The sequence below is a fragment of the Trachurus japonicus genome, chromosome 19 (assembly GCF_045865225.1).
Source record: "Trachurus japonicus isolate A0001 chromosome 19, Traja_1.0".
In the NCBI taxonomy this organism is placed as follows: domain Eukaryota; kingdom Metazoa; phylum Chordata; class Actinopteri; order Carangiformes; family Carangidae; genus Trachurus; species Trachurus japonicus.
Window position 1 is genome coordinate 5,975,837 of NC_140925.1, and position 23,981 is coordinate 5,999,817.

At 46.6% G+C, this 23,981-nt stretch overlaps 1 protein-coding gene across 1 annotated transcript; it reads left to right on the top strand.

Moving 5' to 3' along the window:
- Window positions 1–2,685: 2,685 nt before the first annotated feature.
- Window positions 2,686–20,981, top strand: wnt3 (wingless-type MMTV integration site family, member 3). The gene is made up of 4 exons (XM_085760756.1): window positions 2,686–2,901; window positions 13,767–14,008; window positions 16,701–16,966; window positions 20,497–20,981. The coding sequence occupies exons 1-4, from the start codon at window positions 2,822–2,824 to the stop codon at window positions 20,974–20,976; spliced, it is 1,068 nt and encodes a 355-aa protein (XP_085616882.1). The 5' UTR covers window positions 2,686–2,821; the 3' UTR covers window positions 20,977–20,981.
- The last annotated feature ends 3,000 nt before the right edge of the window (window positions 20,982–23,981 follow it).

Here is a 23,981-nt window from a genome sequence, read left to right on the forward strand (position 1 = left end):
AACAAACATTTTGGCAATTGGCCCATAATCGCTATACTATATTCATAGCAGTAGGTTTGTTACCTTTATTTGGGATTTCTTGGTTTCCCTCATCAAACTCATCAAATACACAATCCAACAACTCCAAAACGCTCTCATGGACAAGTTGCGACCTGCACATTCACCACGCTATGAGATAATAACAGAATGTTACCAGACAGAGTTGTTCTAGAGGGAAATACATGCAAAACCACTGATGCGCGTTGCCTTCAGGGACAGTTTTTCAGCAGCAGTCTCTGTATTTCCCTCTAGAACAACTCTGTCTGGTAACGTTCTGTTATTATCTCATAGTGTGGTGAATGTGCAGGTCACAACTTGTCCACCAGAGCGTTTTGGAGTTGTTGGTTTGTGTATTTGATGAGTTTGATGAGGGAAACCAAGAAATCCCATGAGCCTCCGTAGCGTAGCTCTGAGCAGCTCGCGGCTCTGCTCTGCCGTTCTAAAAATAGCTTGCACCGACAATTAAAGGTAACAAACCTACTTCTATGACTATAGCGTTTATGGCAATAGGCCAATTTGCCAAAATGTTGAACTATCCCTTTAACAGCAGGTATCAGATTGACATTAGATTTTTTTTCTTTTTTTTTGCTGCATCTTATGGGATAAAAATCAATAATCGACATTCGTCAATGAACGTGTTATGACCTCTCTTCTCTTACTTGGAACCAGACCTCCCAAAGGCTGCTCTCCATATGGCTGCACACGCTCAGTCTGTTGTGAAATCTACCACCAGGTAATCCATCTGGCCCGAGGACGAGGACGCAGTGTTAAAGTGTTCAATCTGCACATCAAAAACTACTGTACATGTGCAAAAAAAAAAAAAAAAGAAAAAAAAAAGAGTGGGGGGGTGATTTACATCTTAACATATGTTCTGATTTACACTTGATTTTGAGGATTATGAGTCAGAATTGAACCACACACTTGTTCAATAACATCTCTGGGCTTTTAAGAGGGCATGGAGCTGAAGTCTGGTGTGAAGGTGAAAAAAAAAGAAAAAAAAAAAAGTTAAAGACACTTCAGAGCTTCACTTCACTTCGCTGTCAGAAAAAGTGAAGTCCAGTCTGAAATTTGCCCTGATGAACCCCTTCATTACTGGTTTTCACAGCGGTCTCGTCTTTAGTGGTCAGTCTTTCTGTTGACGACTCAACACACTGATAATCCTCTGAGACAAAAAGCAAAACACAACACACACACACAACACACACAACACAACACACACTCTTAACTCTTAGATTCTTATCTCTACAACCGGCTCTGTTTGATCTCAGCCCCGGCCGGCGTCTTGTTTGTATTCGCCCCCCATCAGTTTCCTTGTATGTGAATCAAATGCATGGTTACTTCTTCAGGCTAAGTCCATCACAAGTGTCCCCACCCTCCTCCTTCACTCTCTATCTCCCTCCTCCTCTTCCTCCTCCCTCCCTCCACTCCCTCCTCGCCCCCCCACCCCCCCACCCCACTCCCCACTCCCCACTCCTTGTCCCACGGCTGCTCGCCCCACAGCCCATCAGAATGACAATAGTATTGATGTAAAATGTGTTGCCTTTGGGCCGCTGAAGCATATAACCCCTTGCATGCCTGGCCCAGCCACCACCACAGTTTATGGCTTTATTGTGCCCCCCCTCCCCTCCCCAACCCCGATCCTCCTCCCTTTTATGTCTCTCCCCTCCTGTTGGGGTGGGCGGACAACAATTTAGAAAATTCACTGTATACGTCCCCGTGAGTGGGACGCAGCAGCAGCAGTTGCAACTGTATGCACGTAGTAGTATATCCGGATCAATTAGTCAGGGCACAACCCCTAAAAATCAATATGTCAACATGTACGTCAGCGGAGGTGGGGGGTTGTGGGGTGGGGGGGGCAGGTGGGAGGCGACTGGCTTCACCTTCCTCTCAGACACTTTGAATTATTATGAATTATTATTATTACTGTTGTTATTGTTATTATCTTTTTTTTCTCTCCTCCAGTGATCACGTATGAAACAAGTTGAGTAACAAGTCTGCTCTACCTTTTTCTCGTGTCCCTCCCTATACCTCCCTCTCCCATTTCCCTCCCTCCCTCCCTCCCTCCCTCCCTCCCTCTTTTCACTCTTTCCTTTCTTTTCCACATTACCAGGGGGTGGCGTGTGATTGACAGATGGGAACGAATAATAATTTTTTTTTCGTAACCTAAGGCCATCTTCTGTGATTGGCTTGCCAGCTGACATCTCCAAAAACCTCATCCCCCCCTCTCCTCCTCCTCCTCCTCCTCCCCTCCCTCCCTCCCTCTCTCTCTCTCCCTCCTCCTTCTCCTCCTTCTCCTCCTCCTCCTCCACCACCACCCCCCCTTTAATATTGGGCCTGTGGATGAGGCATCCTGAGGGAGAAAAAAGTAGAGAGAGAGAGAAAAAGATATCTACCTTAGGGAAGAACCTCAGAGAGAGGGAGGGAAGGAGAGGACGGGTAGGAGCGTGTGTGCATGTGTGTAAGAGACACTTATTCTCTTAACTACTAGGAGACAGACACACTTTCCTGGCCCGACTCAAAGAAAGGGGGGAAAACAGGAGGAAGATTTTTTTTTTTTTTGCAATATCATTTTAATTTTCCCCTCATTCAACAATCAAGCTGCCCTAAAGCTTCTTTTTTTTTTTTTTTTTTTTTTTTTTTTTAATTTTTTCCTCTTCCTGGAAACTCTTCTTCTTCTACTACTTCTTCTCCATTGCCTACTGGAAGTTCTATGTATTGATCCATTTGCCCACTCTCTCTCTCACACACACACACTTCACACACTTCCAACAAGGCTTACCTCATGGATTTGTATCTGATTGGATATTGGATGTGTGTGTGGTTGTCCAGCTCACGGGTGCTTGGAGGCTATCCCATCTGGTGGTGAGTACAAATCCACAGTTTCAGCATCAAGACCCTATAGAGAGAGAGTGAGAGAGAGAGAGTGTGTGTGTAAGTGTGTGTGTGTGTGTTTTTTGGTCAAATGATCATTTCTGAGAGGGCAGAATGTGCACTTTCAGTTGACTGCGTGGAAAAATGTTCTCCGGCCCAGTCCAAAGAATCTTAACCTCAAATACTAGTGTAACGGAAAAGGCTCGCCGTTATTTTTTCCCCTCCACACTCATGTCAATTTATCATATTGGAGCATGTATTTGTAGTTTTGGGGTGTGTGGGAAACAGTAAATTATTATTATAATGTGTAGAATTCTGCTTTAAAAAAAAAAAAAAGAAAGAAGGATGTGCATGTGGATGTGAAATGTGAAATGTCCGCACACAGCAGTGTGATGAGGCATTTCTACACAAACAACCAAACAACAGGTCAACAGGATCATTCATTATTATTATTATCATCATTATGTATAAATTGTGGCAGTGGCAGAGTGACAATGACAGCGGTGATGCTGCTGCTCAGAGAAACTCAACAAAGCTTAAAAAAAATGAAAAAATCTATTTAAAAAATTGAAGAAAAAATTCAATTTCTGTTAATTTTTGCTTTAGGAAGTGCAATAACCAGCGCCCGTTTGTTTTGTTTCGTTGGCTATTGTGCGTCATTCAGGCCGCCGGCCTCCAAAACCTGCCGAGAAATGAATCTTTAGATGATTAGATTTTTTTTTTTTAATCTATGACATACATTGATTTAAAAAAAATATTAAAAATGTTGCAGTGGCATCATCAGCTGAAATTAAATCAATCCATTATTATTTAAAAAAACACACACACGCACACACAGTTAAGCATATCATTTTGCTTTTCAATTGTACCACAATTCACCCCCTCCACTACGGATTTGTCAGGAGACAATATGTTTTGGTGCCGCAGGGTTTTATTCTTTGTTAAATTATCCCAGATCGCTTTTGGCACCAGCAACTGAAATTTAGAGGTTTATCTCATTACAAATGCAGCTACATGCAGCTGACCTCATAGCTCCTGGTCTCCTTTTGTAACATAAAGCTTCTATTTTGGTGATATTTGCGTGGGCGTATGACAAAGCTCTTTTGGCTCACGACACAATACTTGTCAGAGCTACTGCACTTTTTTTAGTAGCCCCAACTAGCATATGGTCCCAGCACACACACTGCTGTCCAAACCGCGAGCATCTTCTGGTTTCATTTACAGAGCAGGCAGCTGCCAAGCACACACACACACACACACACGCATACACACATACACACACACACATACACAGGCCACAGGGCTGAAGTGTTAATGGCAAAGAGGACTTTACACCCACTCCTGGCTTCAGTAGGAACCATCAGACACCGGTGACAAAGAGCTTGGATTCTCTCTCTCCATGTGAATTACCTGCAGCTGTCCTGTTTTAAGGAGCTTACATGACACTGGTATAATGTTCGAACCTTAACAATGAGCACCACCTTTGATTTGGGTAACAAATTTTGAAGTGGGGTCGGTAGAAGGTGTAGGAGAACGAGGAGGAGGAGGAGGAGGAGGGTGGCGGCTACTGAGAAGCTGAGAGAGATGAGAAGCCGTTCGCCGTAGCTCCAGGTGATTGGGCAGGTGCTGAGGAATGGGTGTCAAACGGCGCTGTCAGTGGCATCGCCCCGCGGTGTTGGACACATCCAAAAGGTGACAAAATGAGGTGGTGCGTCAGCCGAGAGGGAGAAGAGAGAGAAGGTGCCGAGTTTCAGCGAGAGAGACGAGAGAGAGACGAGAGAGAGAGAGAGGGCCCACCAGGCGGAGGAGGCTCCTCTCGGCTTCTGTCTCAGGGGCGATGACTCGGCCATAAATTCTCAAGCCACGGTGGGACGGGTTGGAGGGGAGAGGAGCTTTTTGACTGCTCCATGCCTGGCAGCCCTTTGCTTTTACAAGATGGGGTGTTGAAAACAAAACAGAGCATAAATAACTCTCAGTGATATGCACATATGCGAAGGAGATGAAGATGAGGTGTAGTCGACAGAAAGAGGCATAGCAAACTAATGAGGTGGGTTTGGAGAGGTGAGGCCGAGCAGTAAATCGCTCTCTTGAAATGCAAGAATGTCGAGGATGCTGGGAAAACAGTAGTAGGACGGGGCAAGAAATCAGCGGGTTTGGGTTTGAATTCGTGACATGTCGAAGCTTCGGCTCTGACCCCCGTGTTAATCCACAGGTCTCGCGGCGTCTCCGTCCAATTATCTGACAACACCAGTGTTTTGCCGTTGCCGGCTCCAGGATGAAAAAGCATGTGTTGTTGGGATTTAGTGCCGTGTTCTGGTTTCACCTTCTGACCCGTATCAAACTTGAGGCCGAGGACTGTGACATAATAACGCCGTTCATAAGAGTCACTGTGTGAAGTCGGAGCAGGCTTCCAGAAGCAGCAGCTCCGTCTGTCAGCCAGCCAGCCAGCCGGCCGGTCGGTCGGCCTGCTGCTGCAGTGTGTTTGTGCTCTTGCATAAACAGCAGCCGCGGGTGTAAGTGAATGATGACAGTGACTTTCAGCGCGGAGGAATCACCACCTCGGCTGAATTCGGTCCAACGAGCTTCGGCGGTGATTAAAACGCTTTAACTCTGTCGTGTCACGCCTGCACGGCCACGAGATGTTTGAACTCTGATTCTCCTAATCCTGTGTTTTCATCACCGCTGTTCAATCTGCAGCGAGGAACGACGCTCCGCACTTGATGTTCGTTTTGTCTGGAGCTCAGTGTAATTTCAGCTCAGCTCCCCACAAACTCTCAGCTGCAGAAGATTGACAGACGCACATTTAGTTGATGAAAACTTCAATATTTATGTGCATTAACACACCTAGACAGGACTTCCACCATCAGCTTCAGTCTGGCACAGCTAGGAATAAAACATGTTGCTTTTTAATTCACTCCTACAAGCAACACTAAAGCCTCTGCGATTTAATTATGCCGTCCTTTAATTAAATATTGAAGCACGTTTGAGCCTAAATGCAGCTTCCTGACCAACATTGTGTTTGCTTGTACTTGTGGAAGCTCCGGGACCGGCGGGGGCCTCAACAATATGAGCGCCGCACCTCTCGAGAGGTCTCAAGCAAAGCTGTCTAGGTTTAACCAAACTGCCCGGTCTATACACAGACCTTTCCAGTCCAACCTGAGCGGCTTAAGAGAGGGGGCTCTAGAGTCCATCTCTGGGTCTCAGGAATGTCATTATCTGACTGCGACACCCCTCCTCTGAACCTCCAGCCCCCCCCCCCCCTCCCCTCAATCCAATCTTCGGCCCCTACCGTTGGCGATGGGATCACTTAAATGATTGTTACTGCGAGAAAATCCTCCGTCTGTCGTCCCCGTGTGAAAAGATCAAGGATGTTCGGGGCGGAGGAGGAAGGTGGAGGGGGGGAAAAAAAGTCCAGAAGAAGGAGAAAAAGAAGAATGTCATTCATACGAAACTTTAGGGTTCCCCCTTTATATGAATGGCCACGGAGCCGGCCGGGGGTCAAAGGCAATTTTGGGCCAAAAAATCCCAAGACGGAGCGATGTCCGCAGGCATCCAGGGAAATCTGAGGAGAGTGTTCCCCATAAACATGAAAGGTGTGATGAAGAGCAGGTGCATCACTCTGCAGAGGCCTCAAGATCACACTTTCTTTAATTTGACTGGTGCATTTTAATACATTTCCATATTCTAATTAAAAAAAAGATTTAAAAAAAGATAATCAAATCACGATAGATAAATATATCTCAGCTCCAAACAAATCTGTTACGAGAGCGTCCTCTGCACGACGTTATGCAGCCAGACCCATGCAGGCTAGGTGAGAGGTTCAAAGGAGAGTGGTATTTCAAAGCAGCGAGGGCGAGTCCTAATCTTCAGCCACCATCAAAGGACATGCAAAGTGCTCTTGTAGGAAATGACAAAGTCCCCCTGTGCACAGCTATTAGGTGCACTAAAACACAGGCCAGGACAGTTCCTCAAAGGGAAAACAGCAATGGCCAGAGGCAAGGAGATCATTAGGGGACACGTGTGGAGATACACACAGGCACACACACACACACATAGATATTTAAAGTCTTCATTACCTGGCTGATCTCACCTGTATGGCTTGTTACAGAGGTTAATTATTAGCAGGGAGCAGTTTCTCCAGCACACGGGGTCAGCGAGTGACAGAGATGTGCAGATCACACCTGCACAGGTGAAGCCCTCAGGCCGCTGACCAGGTCAAAGCAAACACGAGAAGAAGAGAAGGGCGATCACTCAGTAGCTCTTCATCCAAACATAAACAGCAGCAATATGATGAAACAACTGGATGAAGTTCAGTTCTTGAGTTTAAGTTCATTTCTGATGCATGTTTGTGCATAAAATGGAAGTATTCTCTTTTTAGAAATGCATTAATATAAAAAAAAAGGTAGTGTCAGATCAAAAAAGAAGCACAAATCTGCATTATGGCCACTTGATTCACAGAGGTGGGAGCCTGCAGCAGATCTGGGGTCAGGGTTGTTTAATTTGTTTTCTCTTTTTTAAAAAGTCGGGATGTTTAATTACCTCTGAGGTTTTGTTTGAAATCTCCACAGAGAGAAAATTCCTGACATACAAACGGCAGATTCCAGAGAATCTATTACGAGTTATGATTTGCATAGGATGCATTGCTGCAGAGAATTCAAGCAGCAGTGCCAACAAGCAGCCGCTAATGAGCGAGTGTCAGGGAACAATGCGCTGTTTGAGCTTGTGGTTTATTCACAGTCCCTCAAGACTCATTCAGACGAGCTCCGTCCTTTTTTTTTTTTCTATCGAGACAACAGCTCAGACTCTGTTGTGTCGTGCCGTGTCCACCTCCAGGCAGCAGGCAGACCAACGCACCAGGCTCCCAGTCGTGCAGACGTGCGTTTGTCAAGAGCCTCGTACACACACACACACACACACACACACATACACACTCTCCTGTGCTCTCATTCACTCCCTGACAGGCAGGTTTACAAGTTTATACCCTGTTCAGTTTCCCTCATCACGTCTCCATATTTGTGACTGCAGGGGCTCCCTGTCCCAACTCCACACTCTCTCCACATCAGTCTGCAGAGAGAGAGGAGGAGAGGAGCGGAGGGGAGGTAGAAAGAAAGAAAGAACAGGTTGGAACATTTTTCAGGGGTCTTGTCATTTTTTATCTGATCAGCCAGGAGCTGTTGGACTACAAATCAAAAGTGTGCCAAAGTAAAAGAGGAGACAACAGAACACAGACGGGGAAGCTTTGCATTCCAGCCTCCACCAGGAAAAGTCCCATCCTCGGGCAAAGCCGGCAACTTTCCTTGGCCCACTTACTCTCTTCCGAGCGTCTTTATCTCTCTCTCGTCTCTCTCTGCGGACTCTGTTGTGGGATTTACAAATGAGATTCTGGTGGCGGTGTTTTCAGTTGCACGTCTTCTCGACTTCTTCCTCGTTTAGCAGCGCGACGCCCCTCCAGGCGAATCTGACAAGTTTGAGTCTGCGTCGTCGACATATAGAGGTAAATTAGAGGTAGACTGGAGTTTAATGCAAACAATGTTCTCAGGCTACGGCCTTTTTTTTTTCTGTGCAGCCTGAAGGTGCAGAACACACTTGGTACAAACTCAGCCTGAACTAACAGTGTTCGCTTGTCTTTAATGAGAAAGAGGCTCCCGGGCCAAATCCTCTCAAATCCCTCATTGATTATATTTATCTGTAGCTTTGAGTTCATATTTAAGAGCCAACCTCATTGCTCTTTGTTGGGACAGGGAATAAAAAAAGATCTGACGGCAATTAAAATCCTTTAATTTGACCAAACAGATCCAAAATGAAACCATTAACTCCACCTGCAGCCTCCACCTCCTCCACGTTGTTGACTACATCATCAGCCGTGCCTCTCCACCTGACCTGTCAGCAGCCTGGAGAGTGTCCCGGCTTGTGATTAAACCAAATGGAAAATTATATCATCATTGAGTGTGTAACAGTTTTCAGCATGTTCAGCAGCAGCAGCAGCAGCAGCAGCAGCCCGGGCTCAGAACAAAGGCTCCGGCTGCCGCTGTGGGCATTACGCACGAGGCGTCGTCCACCTTATGCGATAACCTCACTGGAAGTGGGAAACTACAAGTAGCAACAGAGCCGTGTCGTTCGCTCTCTCTGGCTTCAACACAGGTTTCCATGAAGTCTGTGAAGAACGTAGCGCCTCAGGAGGAATGATGGAGGGATGGATTGTGACAGACTTTTCTTTGTAGTGAACTATCAAAGACTAAAAAAACTTTAGATTCACTCCAGCCAACGTGAACTGAATGAGTATTTTCCGGCCTGCGTTCAAAGGAGGAGAACTTCAGCAGGAACCAGGGGGCTGGTTCTGATGTTTAGTCTCCATCATAGTGATGAGATGAGAATCAAATGGACAGAACCACAACTCAGGAACATTATAATGAACTGTAAACTGACAGAACCACAAACTGTCTGCAGCAAACTGAATCATTAAGACGTTGAATCAACACCTCAACTTCAAACACTCAACAAACCTTCATGATGCAGCGCTGTTGTATTTGTCTGCACCGTTTACATTTTGCATTTTACAGTCTTATATGGAAAATATATAGTGAGCTTATAAACACATGCAACTTGCTCCTCCTCTACCTGCTTCAAAGTTAAAATTCTCAATGCATGCATGCTAATATTCAATCAATAATAATCCAACCCAAACAGGAGCCGCTTTATCTAGATAGCGATAATTTCAGCTTTTGATGCCTTAGCTACAATGTGCTGTTATACACTGATTCTGCTGCAGAGACGCTGCAGCTGACACAAGTTGAAACTGAAAAAAAAAACCATTATCTTTGATTTGTGATGACTTACCTTAGGAAGTTGCTTCTTGTGCCAATTTCAGTAGCTCGCGGTGAAGCTAGCGATGATGGGAGCACAGAGCAGTCGATGGCTACTTTGCTTGTGACCTGTTCGGAGGGAAATGACAGAATAAACGGAGAGCTAAGACAAAGCTAAGAGATCATATGAGAAAACTGTCTTTAAAGTTTTGAAGGTTATCACGCCAGAACAAAAAGTTTGCATGATGAAAGATGATAAAAACGCTAACTTATTCAATATGGTAGGCTTACTTTGACGCTGAAACTTTCACGAGGAAAAGAAAATGCATGAAATTATTCCCCAGGTTTAGACAGGTAGGCCTACAATAACTTCCAAGTGCTCTGAAGCAGGTGTGTATAATATACTATAGTGAGGAGATCTCCAGCCTTAATGTGTTATACATTAACATTATCATGTATTAGACTGGGCTTAAGCGTGAGGAGCCGGCATTTGCCTCCAACAACAGTCTTTTGCAGCAGCATCAACGAGTGTGAGCACCTGATCACGTACTGACCTCATGTGTGATTAATGGCGGAAACAGGCGGGAGAGATCAATGCTGCTGCTCTTTGATACTGGATGTAAAAACCCTGGTCGTGAACTTCAAACCGTTCCTGCAGGCCGTGGGGGCTGAAGGCAGAAGAGGTCAGGTGTCATGTTCTGCTCAACAGGTTCAGAGGGTCACCTGGTAGTTTTTGTGCCTCTGGACATACGAGGCTGTCACACAAAAAGAGCTCATCTGTGCACAGACATGTGCTACACACTGACCCCTGTGATGCAGACCTCCCACCAAAGCAGCTGCAACATATTTCTCACAGTAGCTACAAGATTTAACTCGGAGACAGTTTCACTTTTTCTCCCAAGCAGCAGCAGCAGCAGCAAGAAACTGCAGCGGTGATTTTTATTGCGCTGGGAGTGGCTGAGTCAAAAGTTTTTGTTTACAGTGTCATCGTTTTGATTGCGTGAATTTCCACTCTTTAGCGAGGTGTGTGGTGGAATCCCTTTGTTTCCTCTGCTTCATTTCTGTGGTTTTCAGCAGCCCATCATACTTTCACATCAGCCCAGTTTAGATACTGAGAAAACCCCCAACCATGCCGTAAACCCCCTCAGGCCAGCAGAGGCCCCATACGGACCTGCCTGAGCATGCACCTGCCAAGCCCTGCAGTTCGCTGCTGCTCTGCTGCTCGTCTCGTCCCCTGCAGCAGATTCCCCCGGCATTCTGCCTCTGTGGAGGTTTTTCCTGCGTCTGCTGCCTCCCTCACTCGGTTGAGACACGTTGCTTGTGGCTTCCGAGAAGTGAGGCAAAGCAGGCAGGATCAGCATGGCACACATGTGGTCGACATGCATGCGTCTGCGTGTGAGTGTGTTTGCACGATATGCCTCATAACCCCTCAGGGTTAAGACTCTCATTAGCACCTCGCCAAAAAAGATATCCCTTTCATCTCATCTGTCCATACGGATCAAATGATGCACATCCTCCGCAAACAAAGACAAATAGGCTGGCAGATCCACAGCCTGTGGTCTAAACATGCTATGGCCACCACAAAGTCCCATGCGGTTAGCTAATTGATTCCATCAGAAATCCTAAAATTCACCGCCCGAGCCAGTATTTCAGGCTTGCGGACGAGTAGTTGAGCTGTCCTGAGTGGAACCTGAAATGTTGGCACAGCCGTCTGACTGCAAAGATATCTCACTTGAGCAGGAGATACTTTACTGATGTTATCGTGCAGCATGTGACACTTGTGTTCAAATCCAAGCTGTGTGCAGGAGTAGTGAGGGAGGGAGGGAGGTGGGGGCATCAATCGCTGAGGTCCATCCCGTGACTGAGAGATTAATGGGCAGTAACCAAACTAGCAGACAGTGTAATTAAGGTCCTTAGTCACTCAGTCACCAGACAGAGTGAAGTCAGCAACGCTTGAACTCAGTGATGTCGGTGGGGTTGGGACTGGCAGATGAGCTAATGTGGCTGCTTTCGCTTGGGTAAACGCAGGACAAGAACATAAATGGAGATTGATGAGCTCTATCAAATTACTACGTTTGCATGTGAACATCAAATTTGGGGAAAAACAGCATTTTAAGTTTGAGTTATTATGTTGGATATGACAAACTATGAGAGACTTGTTTTTTTTTTTCCCACAGCGCATAGTAGCGTTTGATAGTTTCGTGGAACGGGACCCTGTGTTTGAGGAGCAGTGATCAGTGTCTAATTGAAACATATGAGCTGTTTGTTGTGTATCGGTGGATCACAGCTGATTATGTGATCATCAGATGTTTCCATAAGAGCAGCAGGAAAAAAAAAAAGAAAAAAAAAAGGCAAAACAGCTCAGAGTCGAGTCTCGGTGCGTATACGCTCCACTACCTGCTGTAACAACGCTCACCTGAGATCAAAAACAGAGCATGGATGGGTGGGGGAGGGGTGTGTGTTTGGATATGGGGGGAGGGGGCAAGGTTTTTTGGTGGTGTCCATAAGCAGAAAGCAAAAGCGCAAAAGAGCTGTGAACTTTTCTGAGGGGGGATTTTTTTTTTCTTCTTTCCCCTGTGACTTCAATGGCTTGACTTTTGTGTCGGGGTGGGGCACAGCGCCGCACTCATCCGTCAGAGTCAGTTGGCTGCTGTGATTGGGTTGCGCCCTGCGGGGGTCCTGAGGTCATCCTGAGTGGCGCTCTGATCTGATCAGTGTCAATTGCCCCCCCCCCCACCACCCTCCAACCCCGTCCCGTGATCCTCTCATGGCCTCCAGCGCCACAATGTCGGCCCAGACTCGGCCAGGTGCTGGAGGAGTCCGCAGCTTCTTCTCCTCACCTCCGTAACCCTGTAAACACACTCAGCGCTGCTTCTGCTGCTGCATTCGTCATCGTTGTCCTCCTCACCTCTGAAGAATGCAGAGCTGCATTAAAACATGTACGTGTACTCTGTGTCTCTCTGAACGCACCGAGCACGAGCTGCTGGAAGAAAACCGTGCAGTTTTGTTTAAGCTTGTCATCACAAAAAACATGTTAAAACACGGGTGCGGCAAACATGTTTTCTCGCTCTCTCTCTTTTATTTCAAGAAAAAAAATCAAAAAGAAAGCAATTAAAATTAATTACCTGAATGAAACTATAATGGTTTCTGGCATCACAGGCTGGTCTTGGCTGTCTCGTTGTGGTGATTAATCCCTGCTTAGGCACATCTGCACGGGCCTTCTGGTGAGGAGCGCAGCTTCAGATATGTCAGATTTTTTATGTCCATCACCAACAAGTTCAACTGCACACGCTGTCACTCTTTAAAAAACATCAAACTCCAGAGGAAACCACAAATTAATGATGAAACTGCAAAGGCAGGTGTTCTCGTCTATTTTGAAATTGCATGAGGGGGCTTTTCCTAAACTAAGCAGACAGGTTCTGGTGTGTTATCTGTTAGATCAGCAGATCTGTGTATGCTAACAAGTGGGAACACTTTGAAAAGTCAGTACTAATAGCTTGTATCCCTGCCCTGAAGTGGGCCTATTAGCCTGCCTCCCCCCCTCCCTTTTCTCACCTCTGCCGGAAAAAAAAGGAGACAAAATAAACAGAAGCCCTTAGTATAAACTACATTAAGCAGATAAGTCAATAAAACACTTGAGTATGAATCGGCGTATTGTTACAGAGCTCTGCTTACAGTTAAACCTGAGATTAATGAACACAGAAGAAGAGGAGGTCCCTCTTGTAGAGCAGGTTGCCTTTCACGGAGGCCTCCCTGGCAGGTCACCATCGCTGCTATTGTGGGGCTTGAGTTCATGGAGGGCACAGACTTGTACTGTGAGACAAGCAGTTTTAATTCCCACATTCTTTACACTTGTAAAAGCACCAGGGCCGATACAAAAGATACTAAACTGAGTTGGTGTGGGATACGTTTCTGAGACCGTACTTTCAGCAACATGTAGGTTTTTCTACTTCCAATCCTTACAAGGATTTAGTTAAAACAGCAGAACTATGTTTTAATTGTCAGACCTCATTCAGTAACGTAATGCCCTCCCTCTCCGTCTGTGTGTCTCAGGTCCCTGGCCCTCGGGCAGCAGTACTCGTCCCTGGGCTCCCAACCCATCCTGTGCGGCTCCATCCCCGGCCTGGTGCCCAAGCAGCTGCGATTCTGTCGCAACTACATTGAGATCATGCCCAGTGTCGCCGAAGGTGTGAAGCTGGGGATCCAGGAATGCCAGCACCAGTTCAGGGGCCGCCGGTGGAACTGCACCACCATCAAGGACAACCTCGCCATCTTTGGCCCCGTGTTAGATAAAGGTAGGCACTGTCGTTTTTTTGTTGTTTTTTTTAAAGCACAAGAACAGAAAGGAAGGGTCCCATTAATCTGACGGCTGTGTTTGTAATGATGTAATGTACATATCTAAGGATTAAAGTGTAATCTGAATGATCTGTGCCAAACAACACCCAACTATAAAAAGTCGGCTACTGCAAGCTGTTACAAAACGTAGCATTCACCAGTTTTGCACCCTAAGGCTCAACCCTGCCTGTTCTCTTGGCCTTTGTTGACTAACTAGGGCAATTACAATAATATACACCTTTCCTGGCTGCAGTGAGAAATGAGCGCAGGTACAAGCACTGACACATTATTCAGCCGCCATCCATCTTTACCTTCAATACCGCATTTGTCTTCGGAGTCGAGTCGAGTCGGGCTTCTGTTCGGCTTTCCCAACCGTGTTTACACTCTCGTACATGAAAGAGGGTCAGCGTAGTGAATCTATCAACAGTGCCTGACAAGTACAGCTGATATACTGGAGACATCCATCAGCCGCTTCACACGCAGAATACTAATTGTCTCTTAAACATCCCCGCTAAACCTTGACAGTGGGGGGGAAACAATAGGCGCAGGTGTCCCGCTTTAGGCCTCGCAGTGCCTAATTATAAAGGTAGAAGTTTGTGTGTTGTGAGTGAGGCTGCTGATTGGAAATGAATTACCCTGTGTGTCAGAGGGGAAGGAATCTGGGCAGAAATGGGCAGTGTGAGCAGTCCAAGCTCCTCAGTCAAATAAAAGGGAGAGGGGAGGCCAAATGAGATTACAGGCAATAGAAAAGGGCCGGGGGGCTCCGCTCAACCCCTACTGTGCATGAAGACCAGTGCGCGCCTCACACAGTCCAGCTCCCACGGACGCCCCATTCACACGCCCTTTTGACTCTGTCATGAAAACAGGCTGAAAGGGGATCTCTCCCAACCTAGTCCGGCTGTGCACTCTGGGACGGGGAAGTAAAGGAAGGAAGGAAGGAAGGACTGAAGGAGGAAAGGAAGGAAGGAAGAGTGTGTCACTTTGGGAATGATGAATGCAAGTGTTGGAGAGAAGGGGAAAGCTACCGACCACCATCACCTCCAGCACCAGCAGCAGCGACTGTACGCAGCTCGTTGGCCCACGGTGGTGCTGTTGGTGGATGCCTGGAGGAAGTGGGGGGTGCAGGTCCTGTGGTGGGTGGTGGTGTTGGTGTATGGGATTTCAGCTCAGGGTGTTGGCGGAGGGGTGGCTGGAGGGAGAGCGGGGAGGGAGTTAGAGGGGAGTTTTGGGGAATGCCAGCTCCGGGCAGAGCGGGGCTGTGGGGGCGCGAGTCGCTGGGCCCTTTGTGCGGATAATACAGTGTGACACAAGGGAAACAAAGGCGGATTGATGGGCCCAGCAGGTAGCAGGAGCAGCGCTAGCCTTGGCTAACAGCCAGAGCTCCAGGGGCCCAGGGCTCACAGGCCCATGTTGTGGAGGGCCCAGTCAGGCTTGCCAGGGTGAGCAGGGATGCCCAACCTGAGGACTGCGTGTCATCCAATCATGCGAGGGTTCTCTGGAGATTTAGATAAATACGGTATCTTTTACGAGCTATTTAATAAGATACACCGTATGAGAGAAATACTGGATGATAAAGACTGATCCTCCTGATGATTTTAGCTCCACAGGCAGGTTTTATTTCACTTTGCTTGAGGATGGGAGAATATGACTCGTCTCCAGTCAGACATTAGTAAAAATTTGTGTGTGGCTTGTCAGATTGGGTCTTGAAAGCTTCTTTGGCAGTGGACACACTGAGAGAGTTTCTGACCTCAGCTGCTTTTGCGGTCGGTAAAATACGATGTTAATTCTCTGGTTGTGTTCGTACAAATTTTAAACCTCGTCGTCATCCCAAATTGAGGTCACTTGATGCTCTTGAGAAGTCAGGCCACCGCCGCCGCCGCCACCGCCACCGCTGCTGCTGCTCACGAACGCCTCCGCATACCTGTGTGTGTCTGTAACCGAGCTGGTCGAGGGTAATGGCTGAGCCACGGTAAGTGTGCTGTGATTGTGAAACAATGGTGTCTGGTTACATAATAAGCTGTTGCCTTCAAAGGAGGTGTAACTCCATCCCTCAGTGTAGAAAAGAAACAGGCCGACACACTGCTAGGTTTCACCAGAGGGCCTTAAGGGCTCAGAACTGGGAAAAGGTAGGAGGGTGGGAGGATGGTGGAGCAGGAGGAGGAGGAGGAGGTGGGGTGGGGGTGTGGGGGGTGACAACATTCCTGAAACACTATCCAGATGCAAAGCAGCACACCTCAGGGATGACAGGAGGTCACTGAGATCCCACTGAGCGTTAGGCCCTCCTGACACAACCACAATGGGCTGATGTCACTGCAGGGACTCTGCTCTGGCTGCTTCATGTGTCCTCAATGAGCTTCCTCGTCTGTGATGATGATGATGATGATGACGACGATGACGTTAAGACTGTGACCTGTGTACGTCAGTGTTTTTCTTCAGGCTTTGTCTATGTGTTTTCCCAGCTACATAGTATATGTGCCGTCTGAAAGATGAAAAGTTGTGTTAAAAGGCCTTTGCCTGGAGGAATCCCTTTCAGTACCTCTGTCTGGATGTTGGCAGCAGTTACAGATTGCCTTGTCCATGCTCAGCACATGACTGACACGCTCCCCGTCTGTCTCTCTGTCTTCATGTCTGTCCTTCATGTGTCTCTCTCAGCAACCAGAGAGTCGGCGTTCGTCCACGCCATAGCCTCAGCGGGTGTCGCATTCGCGGTGACTCGCTCCTGCGCCGAGGGCACGTCCACCATGTGCGGCTGCGACTCCCACCACAAGGGACCTCCGGGGGAAGGTTGGAAGTGGGGCGGCTGCAGCGAGGATGCAGAGTTTGGGGTGCTGGTGTCCAGAGAGTTCGCAGACGCCAGGGAGAATCGTCCAGACGCCCGCTCGGCGATGAACCGGCACAACAACGAGGCGGGACGCACGGTAAACACATTTAAAATTATCTGAAGAGCTGGTGCAAGGATGTGCTGTTTCTGTATTCTGTAGCCAATAGTATGTATCTGTATGTCGGGGAAGACCTGACAAAATTTCAAAAGGATTTGAGAACTTGACTGTTGATAAGATCTGGTTCTCAGTCGGTGTTCTGGTTCATCCCAAAGCTGATGGACGGGGTTGGGGCTGTAGACCAGCCTGTGAACTTCCTCCACACTAAACTGGGAAAACCATTTCTTTCGGGTCCAGGATTTGTGCACAGGAATGTTTTTATGTTGAGGCAGGAAGTCGTCACCAACAAACGGTTTCACAAAGTTAGGAAGTTTAGGAGCACAAGTAGAAAAGTTAGGGGCGTAAATCAACTTGAAAAGCAAATACTCATATTTCCTTTTCATTCATGATCCTCGCACACATCGGCCTGCCACCTGTAATGGCAGCTTCCAGATTCTTTGAGTCGCTCCTTCTACGTTTCATTAAAATTACTGGTTGTACATGTGCAGGTAGATGAAAAATTGACTTGCACTGTCTCAAAATTTAGGGGCAATCTGGAGCCCTGAGTTCACACCATGGGAATAAAGTGATCTGATAGACTCTGTGAGATAACCTCAGGTACCATTGTTGAGTCCTGAGGTACAGTCTGCGCCATAATTCATCACATTAATTAGACAACCTCAGCACAACCTGCGTTAAAAATAAGTGCAGGAGGTGAAAGCTGAAACCGAGACACGGTAAACAATGGACAAAGGCCCGACTGTCTCAGCGCAGCGTTGGAGTTATATTGTTGGGGATCACTAATTGTTCAGATGACGGGCAGGGATTTGGGATTTGACTTGTCCGCACATTTCTGAGCTTCCACCTAAAAATGAGCACTTGACTTTGAATGACTGGTTAATTACTCATCTCGGCAACACCCTCACACACACACACTTACACACACCTCGCCTTTCATGCCTTGCATCCCAATGAAAAAAATTCCCTGACAGTCAAATAACCCGAGTGAGTCGAGGGGGAAAAGAAGGAAATCAGCTCAGACTTAAAACATCACTGGCTGCTGTCACCACTGGGAGAAAATAGGCTCCCCGGCTGCTCGCTGAGGGGCAAATGGAGGGACCACACGGCAACAAGACAGCCCTTTGATCTGAGCACACAGGAGCAGTCAGAGACCACAGGAGCTCGCTGAACAGCAGCACTGTCAGGAGTCTGCTGCTCCCCTCTCCACCTGGCCCTCTCACGCTCCATTATTTAGCCCCGAGGGCCTCTGGGACTTGATGTTGGCATGACAAGCTCACAGTGTGATGTCACCGGTCCATCCACCCCTCTCTACACATGTTTACTCTCCCCCCCTTTACTCACCCAGAGGTGCCACAGCCACCTGCCTTTCGCCCCAGCTGGGGGAATTCTGCAGCTAAATATAGCTGCCGAATTTAAGCACAACAAAATCGAAAACACAAAAGGTAAAATATGCCCGGCGGCAGCACATTCACGGTGTGAGCCAGTGACTTCAGAGGGAATTAGCAGCAGCAGCAGCAGAAGCACAGACCCTCTTTACTTCACAGCTGCATGACACTTCAATAAATTGCAGCCAGTGGCATATTGTTTTTCTTGGCCTGCTCCGTGAGTCTTTAGTGGTTTCGTTTCGTCTGCGTTACTGAGGATCCTGTAAAATGTCTAACCATAAAACTCCATCAGATCCTGCCTGGTGGTGACCGCCCGACCGCCCCCACACACCGGCTGAGTCACTTTATTAAATCAAAGTTCACCAGCGCATTTTTTTAGTCAATTAGACTTTAAAGGACGACTCCACCCCAAAAAAATGCACCTTTACAGTGTCAGTCAGAGTTGAAAGGTGAAAAAAAGTGTATCAGATCCAAGGCTTCAACACTAAGAAGTGCTTTTAGGGATGTTAGTAGTACGGTGGCCCTGAAGGATAAATTCACTGCAAACACCTGCAAATACTCAAATGTGCTGTAAATTCAGAAAACAGCTTCAATTTGACAACAAACAGTGTTCCCAGGGGACACAAAATAGCAACAGACCCAGCTAATGCAACAGTATACAATAAGCATCATGAATCGTGTCATATTGAACCAAACAAACTCACCTCATGTCCAAACTTCACAGCTTCTGACCTCAAGGAACATGGAACAAATATTCACACCAGCCGGGTCCGTCACTTTTTTGTGTCCCTGGAAACCGACACCTGAATTTGCAGGAGTTGTTTTATCTGCAGGTGTTGCGAGTCATTTCCTGATTTAGCAACATGTGCATGTAATTGCAGGTGCATGTCAGCATTCATTCAGGACTTTGCATGCGTGTTCTTGAGCTGCAGTGCATTGAGGCCACAGGGCCACCGTATTATTGACTAATAAAGATAAATGATGTGGAACATATTGAACATTTGGATCCACAGTTGAGTCTTTTTTTAAAGTTTCATATTAACTCCTCTATTAGACCAGTGACAGACTGGCCATAGGTCAATAGGGCAAATGCCACAACGGCTGCATCTGGCTGCGACTGAGGCGTCGATGTGGCTGCAAAGAATAAAATAAAATCAAACGTGGGCCAGGGCTGGCTAATTTATGGTTTACAAGGAAAAAACTGTAGACACAATACAGTAATATAACCATGCAAGAGCAACGAATAACTCATCTGACAGAACAGCATCCATTTAGAAGTGCTGGTGCACTGTGGGTCCGATTCCACCCAGTAGAAAATTATTTTGGTGGTCAATGAATTTTCTTTTCTTTTCTCACCATCATTGAATGATCAATGCTAAATATATATATCAGGGCTCCAGACTACTTTTTTTTTTTTACTAGAAGTAACCTACAGTGGTCCCATAACTTAAACATCTTAGGAGCACAAGCAGAAAATTTAGGGGCACAAACCATAAATCGACTTGCAAAGCAAATATTTACATTTCCTTTTCATTCATGGTCCTCACACACACTGGCCTGACACCTGATTCTTTGAGTCCCGCCAAATTTAGGCTACTGGTTGCACATGTGCAATTAGATGAAAATTTGACTTGCACACTCTCTAAGACCAAATTTAGCCAAATGGTGGTGTCCATCAGAGGTCCTGGAATATATTAGCTAGCAGCTTATGTTAGAGACTGTGCCACTTACACCACCTCCTTCAAAAAGACCCTCAAACAGTGGTTAGAAGCAAGCCAGACCTGCTCTCATACATAACTTTTTGTCTTTCTATTTTTCTATATGGACTCTTAATGTGAATTGGGACCTATTTTTTGTGTAAAACTGTGTTTTATCTATTTGTATAGCCTACTGGTATATGTTTTGTATGTTATGACTTGCCTTAGGACAACGGATGTGAATTAGCAACTATGCTAACTCCAGCATTGATGCTCTGGCTGACATGCTGATTAATATGCAATGTCCTAATCAAATAAATAAATAATTTTAGCGGCATATATCTATATAGGGCCCATGTTGTCTCTGATTTTCTTATTGAACCTATGAACATGTGTGTGTGTGTGTGTGTGTGTGTGTGTGTCTCAGACCATCCTGGACCACATGCACCTGCGCTGTAAATGCCACGGCCTGTCCGGGAGCTGCGAGGTGAAGACCTGCTGGTGGGCGCAGCCGGACTTCCGCATCCTGGGCGACTACCTGAAGGACAAGTACGACAGCGCCTCGGAGATGGTGGTGGAGAAGCACCGGGAGTCTCGGGGCTGGGTGGAGACGCTGCGGGTCAAGTACGCCTTCTTCAAGCACCCCACCGAGCGCGACCTGGTCTACTACGAGGGCTCGCCCAACTTCTGCGAGCCCAACCCGGAGACGGGCTCGTTCGGCACGCGGGACCGGGTCTGCAACGTGTCGTCGCACGGCATCGAGGGCTGCGACCTGCTGTGCTGCGGCCGCGGCCACAACACCCGGACTGAGAAGCGCAAGGAGAAGTGTCACTGCATCTTCCACTGGTGCTGCTACGTCAGCTGTCAGGAGTGCGTGCGCGTGTACGACGTGCACACGTGCAAGTGAAAGAAAAGAGAGAGCGAGAGAAAGAGCCTGTAGCTTTCAGACAAACTGACTGCTGGACTACAAGTGCTGCCCTCACCCCTACCCCCCCAAAAAAAACCTCCTGCACGACTCCCCTCCCTCAACTTCTCCAACACAGACTCAGCGGCCCAATTCCAATCCGACCCCTCACGGACTCACTGACTTAGAGGCGCGTTCACGGGAAGTCTGTGAGTGTGTGAGGGCTGTTCCGTTGTCAGATCATCAAGTCAGTGAGTCAGTGAATGAGCCCTTACTGCCCCCTTACCGTAAGTCAGCACTGATGCTGACTTTGGTAGGGGAATTACCCACAGTTCATAGCGTTGTGAAGTCAAACCATAACACATGGGATGCCGTCGGAACGCAAGTGTTAAAAAAAAAGAAATTAACACACGTAGTCAGAGAGAGCTCCGCCAGTCTCTTTATTGTTAATGGACAGGAGCCAAAAAAAAGGAATAAATAAAAAGAAAAGAAGAAGTTTACTGTCAGTGTTAACGTGCAGTTTGTGATTATTGATGATGATTTGATCAGATCTGATCCAGGAATATTTTGTTTTGAGTCCGCCTCCCTCGCACACCTTGTGCGTATTGAAAGTACAGTAAATTTATCGGTCCAAGGGCGGAGTTAAAAACATTTTGTTGTCAAGGTAACATGTCGTGAGAGTGTGTAAGTGCTGTTCCATTCATGTTTACAGCATCTGGACCCTCACAGACTCTCACACTCTGTCACTTAGAGCTGACGTCACTTCAGTCAGTGAGGGTTCAGGGCCTGAGTCTTTAGGGGGCGGATTGGAATTGGGGGAGCATCACATCACACTCTTCTTCATCAGTGATGAAGACTTCTGTACGGTGGCCCTGAGGTGCAAATCACAACAGCAAATCAGAAAATACAACACAAAAAAAGAAAACACAACGGCAAAAGAGAAAACACAACACAGAAAGAGAAAACACAGCGGCAAATGAGAAAATACAACGGCAAATCAGAAAACACAACGACAAAAGAGAAAACACAACAAATTACTAAGCACAACAACAAAAAAGAAAAAAAAGTTTAGTTATTTGTTGTTGTGTTTTCTGTTTTGTCGTTGTGTTTTCTGATTTGTCGTTGTGTTTTGCACCTCAGGGCCACCGTACATCTTCACCTCTCATTGTAAAAACCCTGCAACCAGCTCCATAAACACACCACCGACCTGAAGTCCGAGTTGTGCCACTCTCCCACTGACCCCCCACCCCCCCCAACCCCCAACTCCCCCTCCTTACACATGAGCCCCCGTCCCCTTCCCCCTTTTGTCTTTATTTATTTCCCCCCTCCATGCCAACACGATGCTCGTGGCATGTACAGTAACACTTTTTACCTGTGAGATTAATGCAGTAAACAAGAAAAAGAAAAAACAAACTTTCAGACTCTCTTTGCTTTTGAATAAAAAAACAACAAAAAAAAGCATTTTTTTCTAACTAACACCTCACTTCTCCAGCCTGTCAGGCTGGTTTACCTTTTGTTTTGTTTTGTTTAAACTAAACCAACCTCTACACCTTCACTTAAAGTCATAAGTGATAGCGAACACGTGGGCAGCCCCAGGAAACCATCACTTTGTAACTACTGAACTGAACTGAGAACAGCAGGGCGGGCGCTGGAGGTGCCACAGTCCTGTCTTTCTTTATTTCTTTTTTTTTTTTTGTAAACTACTGAGCTGATGAAATCCTCAGTGTTGCTACTCCCTTCTGACTGACTCCACTGCACCAGTCAACTGGGGGGAAAAGCCTGGAAGATATATGCTACAGCCTGATTTTATAGCCCTGCATTTCTGAAATATCACCAATGGGCTGGGAGTGGAGGTATGCAGGAGGGGGCATGTGTATGTGTGTGTGTGTGTGTGTGTGTGAGTGTGTATAAGTGTGTGTGTGTGTGTGTGTGTGTGAGCCACATGCTCATTCCACCAACTAACAGCCCTACACATGTATATGTAATGCACTATTCAGTCCCACAGTACAGTACAGTACAGCCAAACGCCAGGTGGAACAAATTTAGCAGCATTGTTTATACCGAGCAAAAAAATGTTTCTTGCAGTTCTTATGAATGACGACTTTGTTCCTGCATTCGGGCACGACTGACCTGTAAACTCATGGTTTCCACAAGTATGATGCAACAACTGCAACAACACACAGTTATACATTATTATTATTATTATTATTATTATTATCCAGGCTAGAAGAAGAATTGTTATGACTTTATGCATCAGACTCCAGCTTTTTAGCATGCTTAATATTAATTAATTGATCATGGGGAGATCTTTGTACTTCATGCATTCATCAGGTTCATCTTTAAAGAGCAAAACTTCTTTATCACTGTAATAAAAAAAAGAAAAGAGAAGAAAAAGGGGGACATGTGACGACACGTGGAGACCAGAGTGCAGAGCAGATCCTCATTGGCTTCCACATCCTTCCTTCTATCCTTCCTTCTCTTCATATTTCCCCCCTCCTCTTAGTTCGACAGCTTGAGGTTTTTAAGAAGCCTGATTTATGAACTTGTGTTCTTGTCAGCGCACAACAAAAACACTTCTGCCTCACTGTTTTGGTTTTGGAGAGGTCGGAGGAACAATACAGTGAACCGACAGTTGTGTTTTTTTTTAATTTTTGGTGTTTTTTTTTTAGAGGCCTGGACGTCGGCCCGCCCGGCTCAGTTTTTGCGTGGGAGGAAATGGTTTTTTAAGATCAATGGAGGAAAAATAGTTGTGATTTTTGAGTGGACGGGAAAAAAAAACACAAAAAAAAAACTTCCAGCTCGTGTAGAAAACATGACTGACATTAAGCTGAAGACAGTTGTGTGTGAGCATGTGTGTGTGTGTGTGTGTGCTAGTGACAAACAGAAGTGGATGGAAAAACGGACGGATGGATGGATGGACGGATGGATGGCAGGCTGGCTCTTCACAATGGTGGAACAAACTGTGAGAGGTTTCCACGCTACATGTTCTGACAGTCCCACCTGCTTCC

Excerpts from the sequence above, each read along its gene's own strand:
- wnt3 (XM_085760756.1), top strand. The coding sequence starts at position 2,822 with ATGGATTTGTATCTGATTGGATATTGGATGTGTGTGTGGTTGTCCAGC. Across the intron at positions 2,902-13,766 it reads GGAGGCTATCCCATCTGGTG|GTCCCTGGCCCTCGGGCAGC; the intron begins GTGAGTACAAAT and ends TGTGTGTCTCAG. Across the intron at positions 16,967-20,496 it reads ACAACGAGGCGGGACGCACG|ACCATCCTGGACCACATGCA; the intron begins GTAAACACATTT and ends TGTGTGTCTCAG.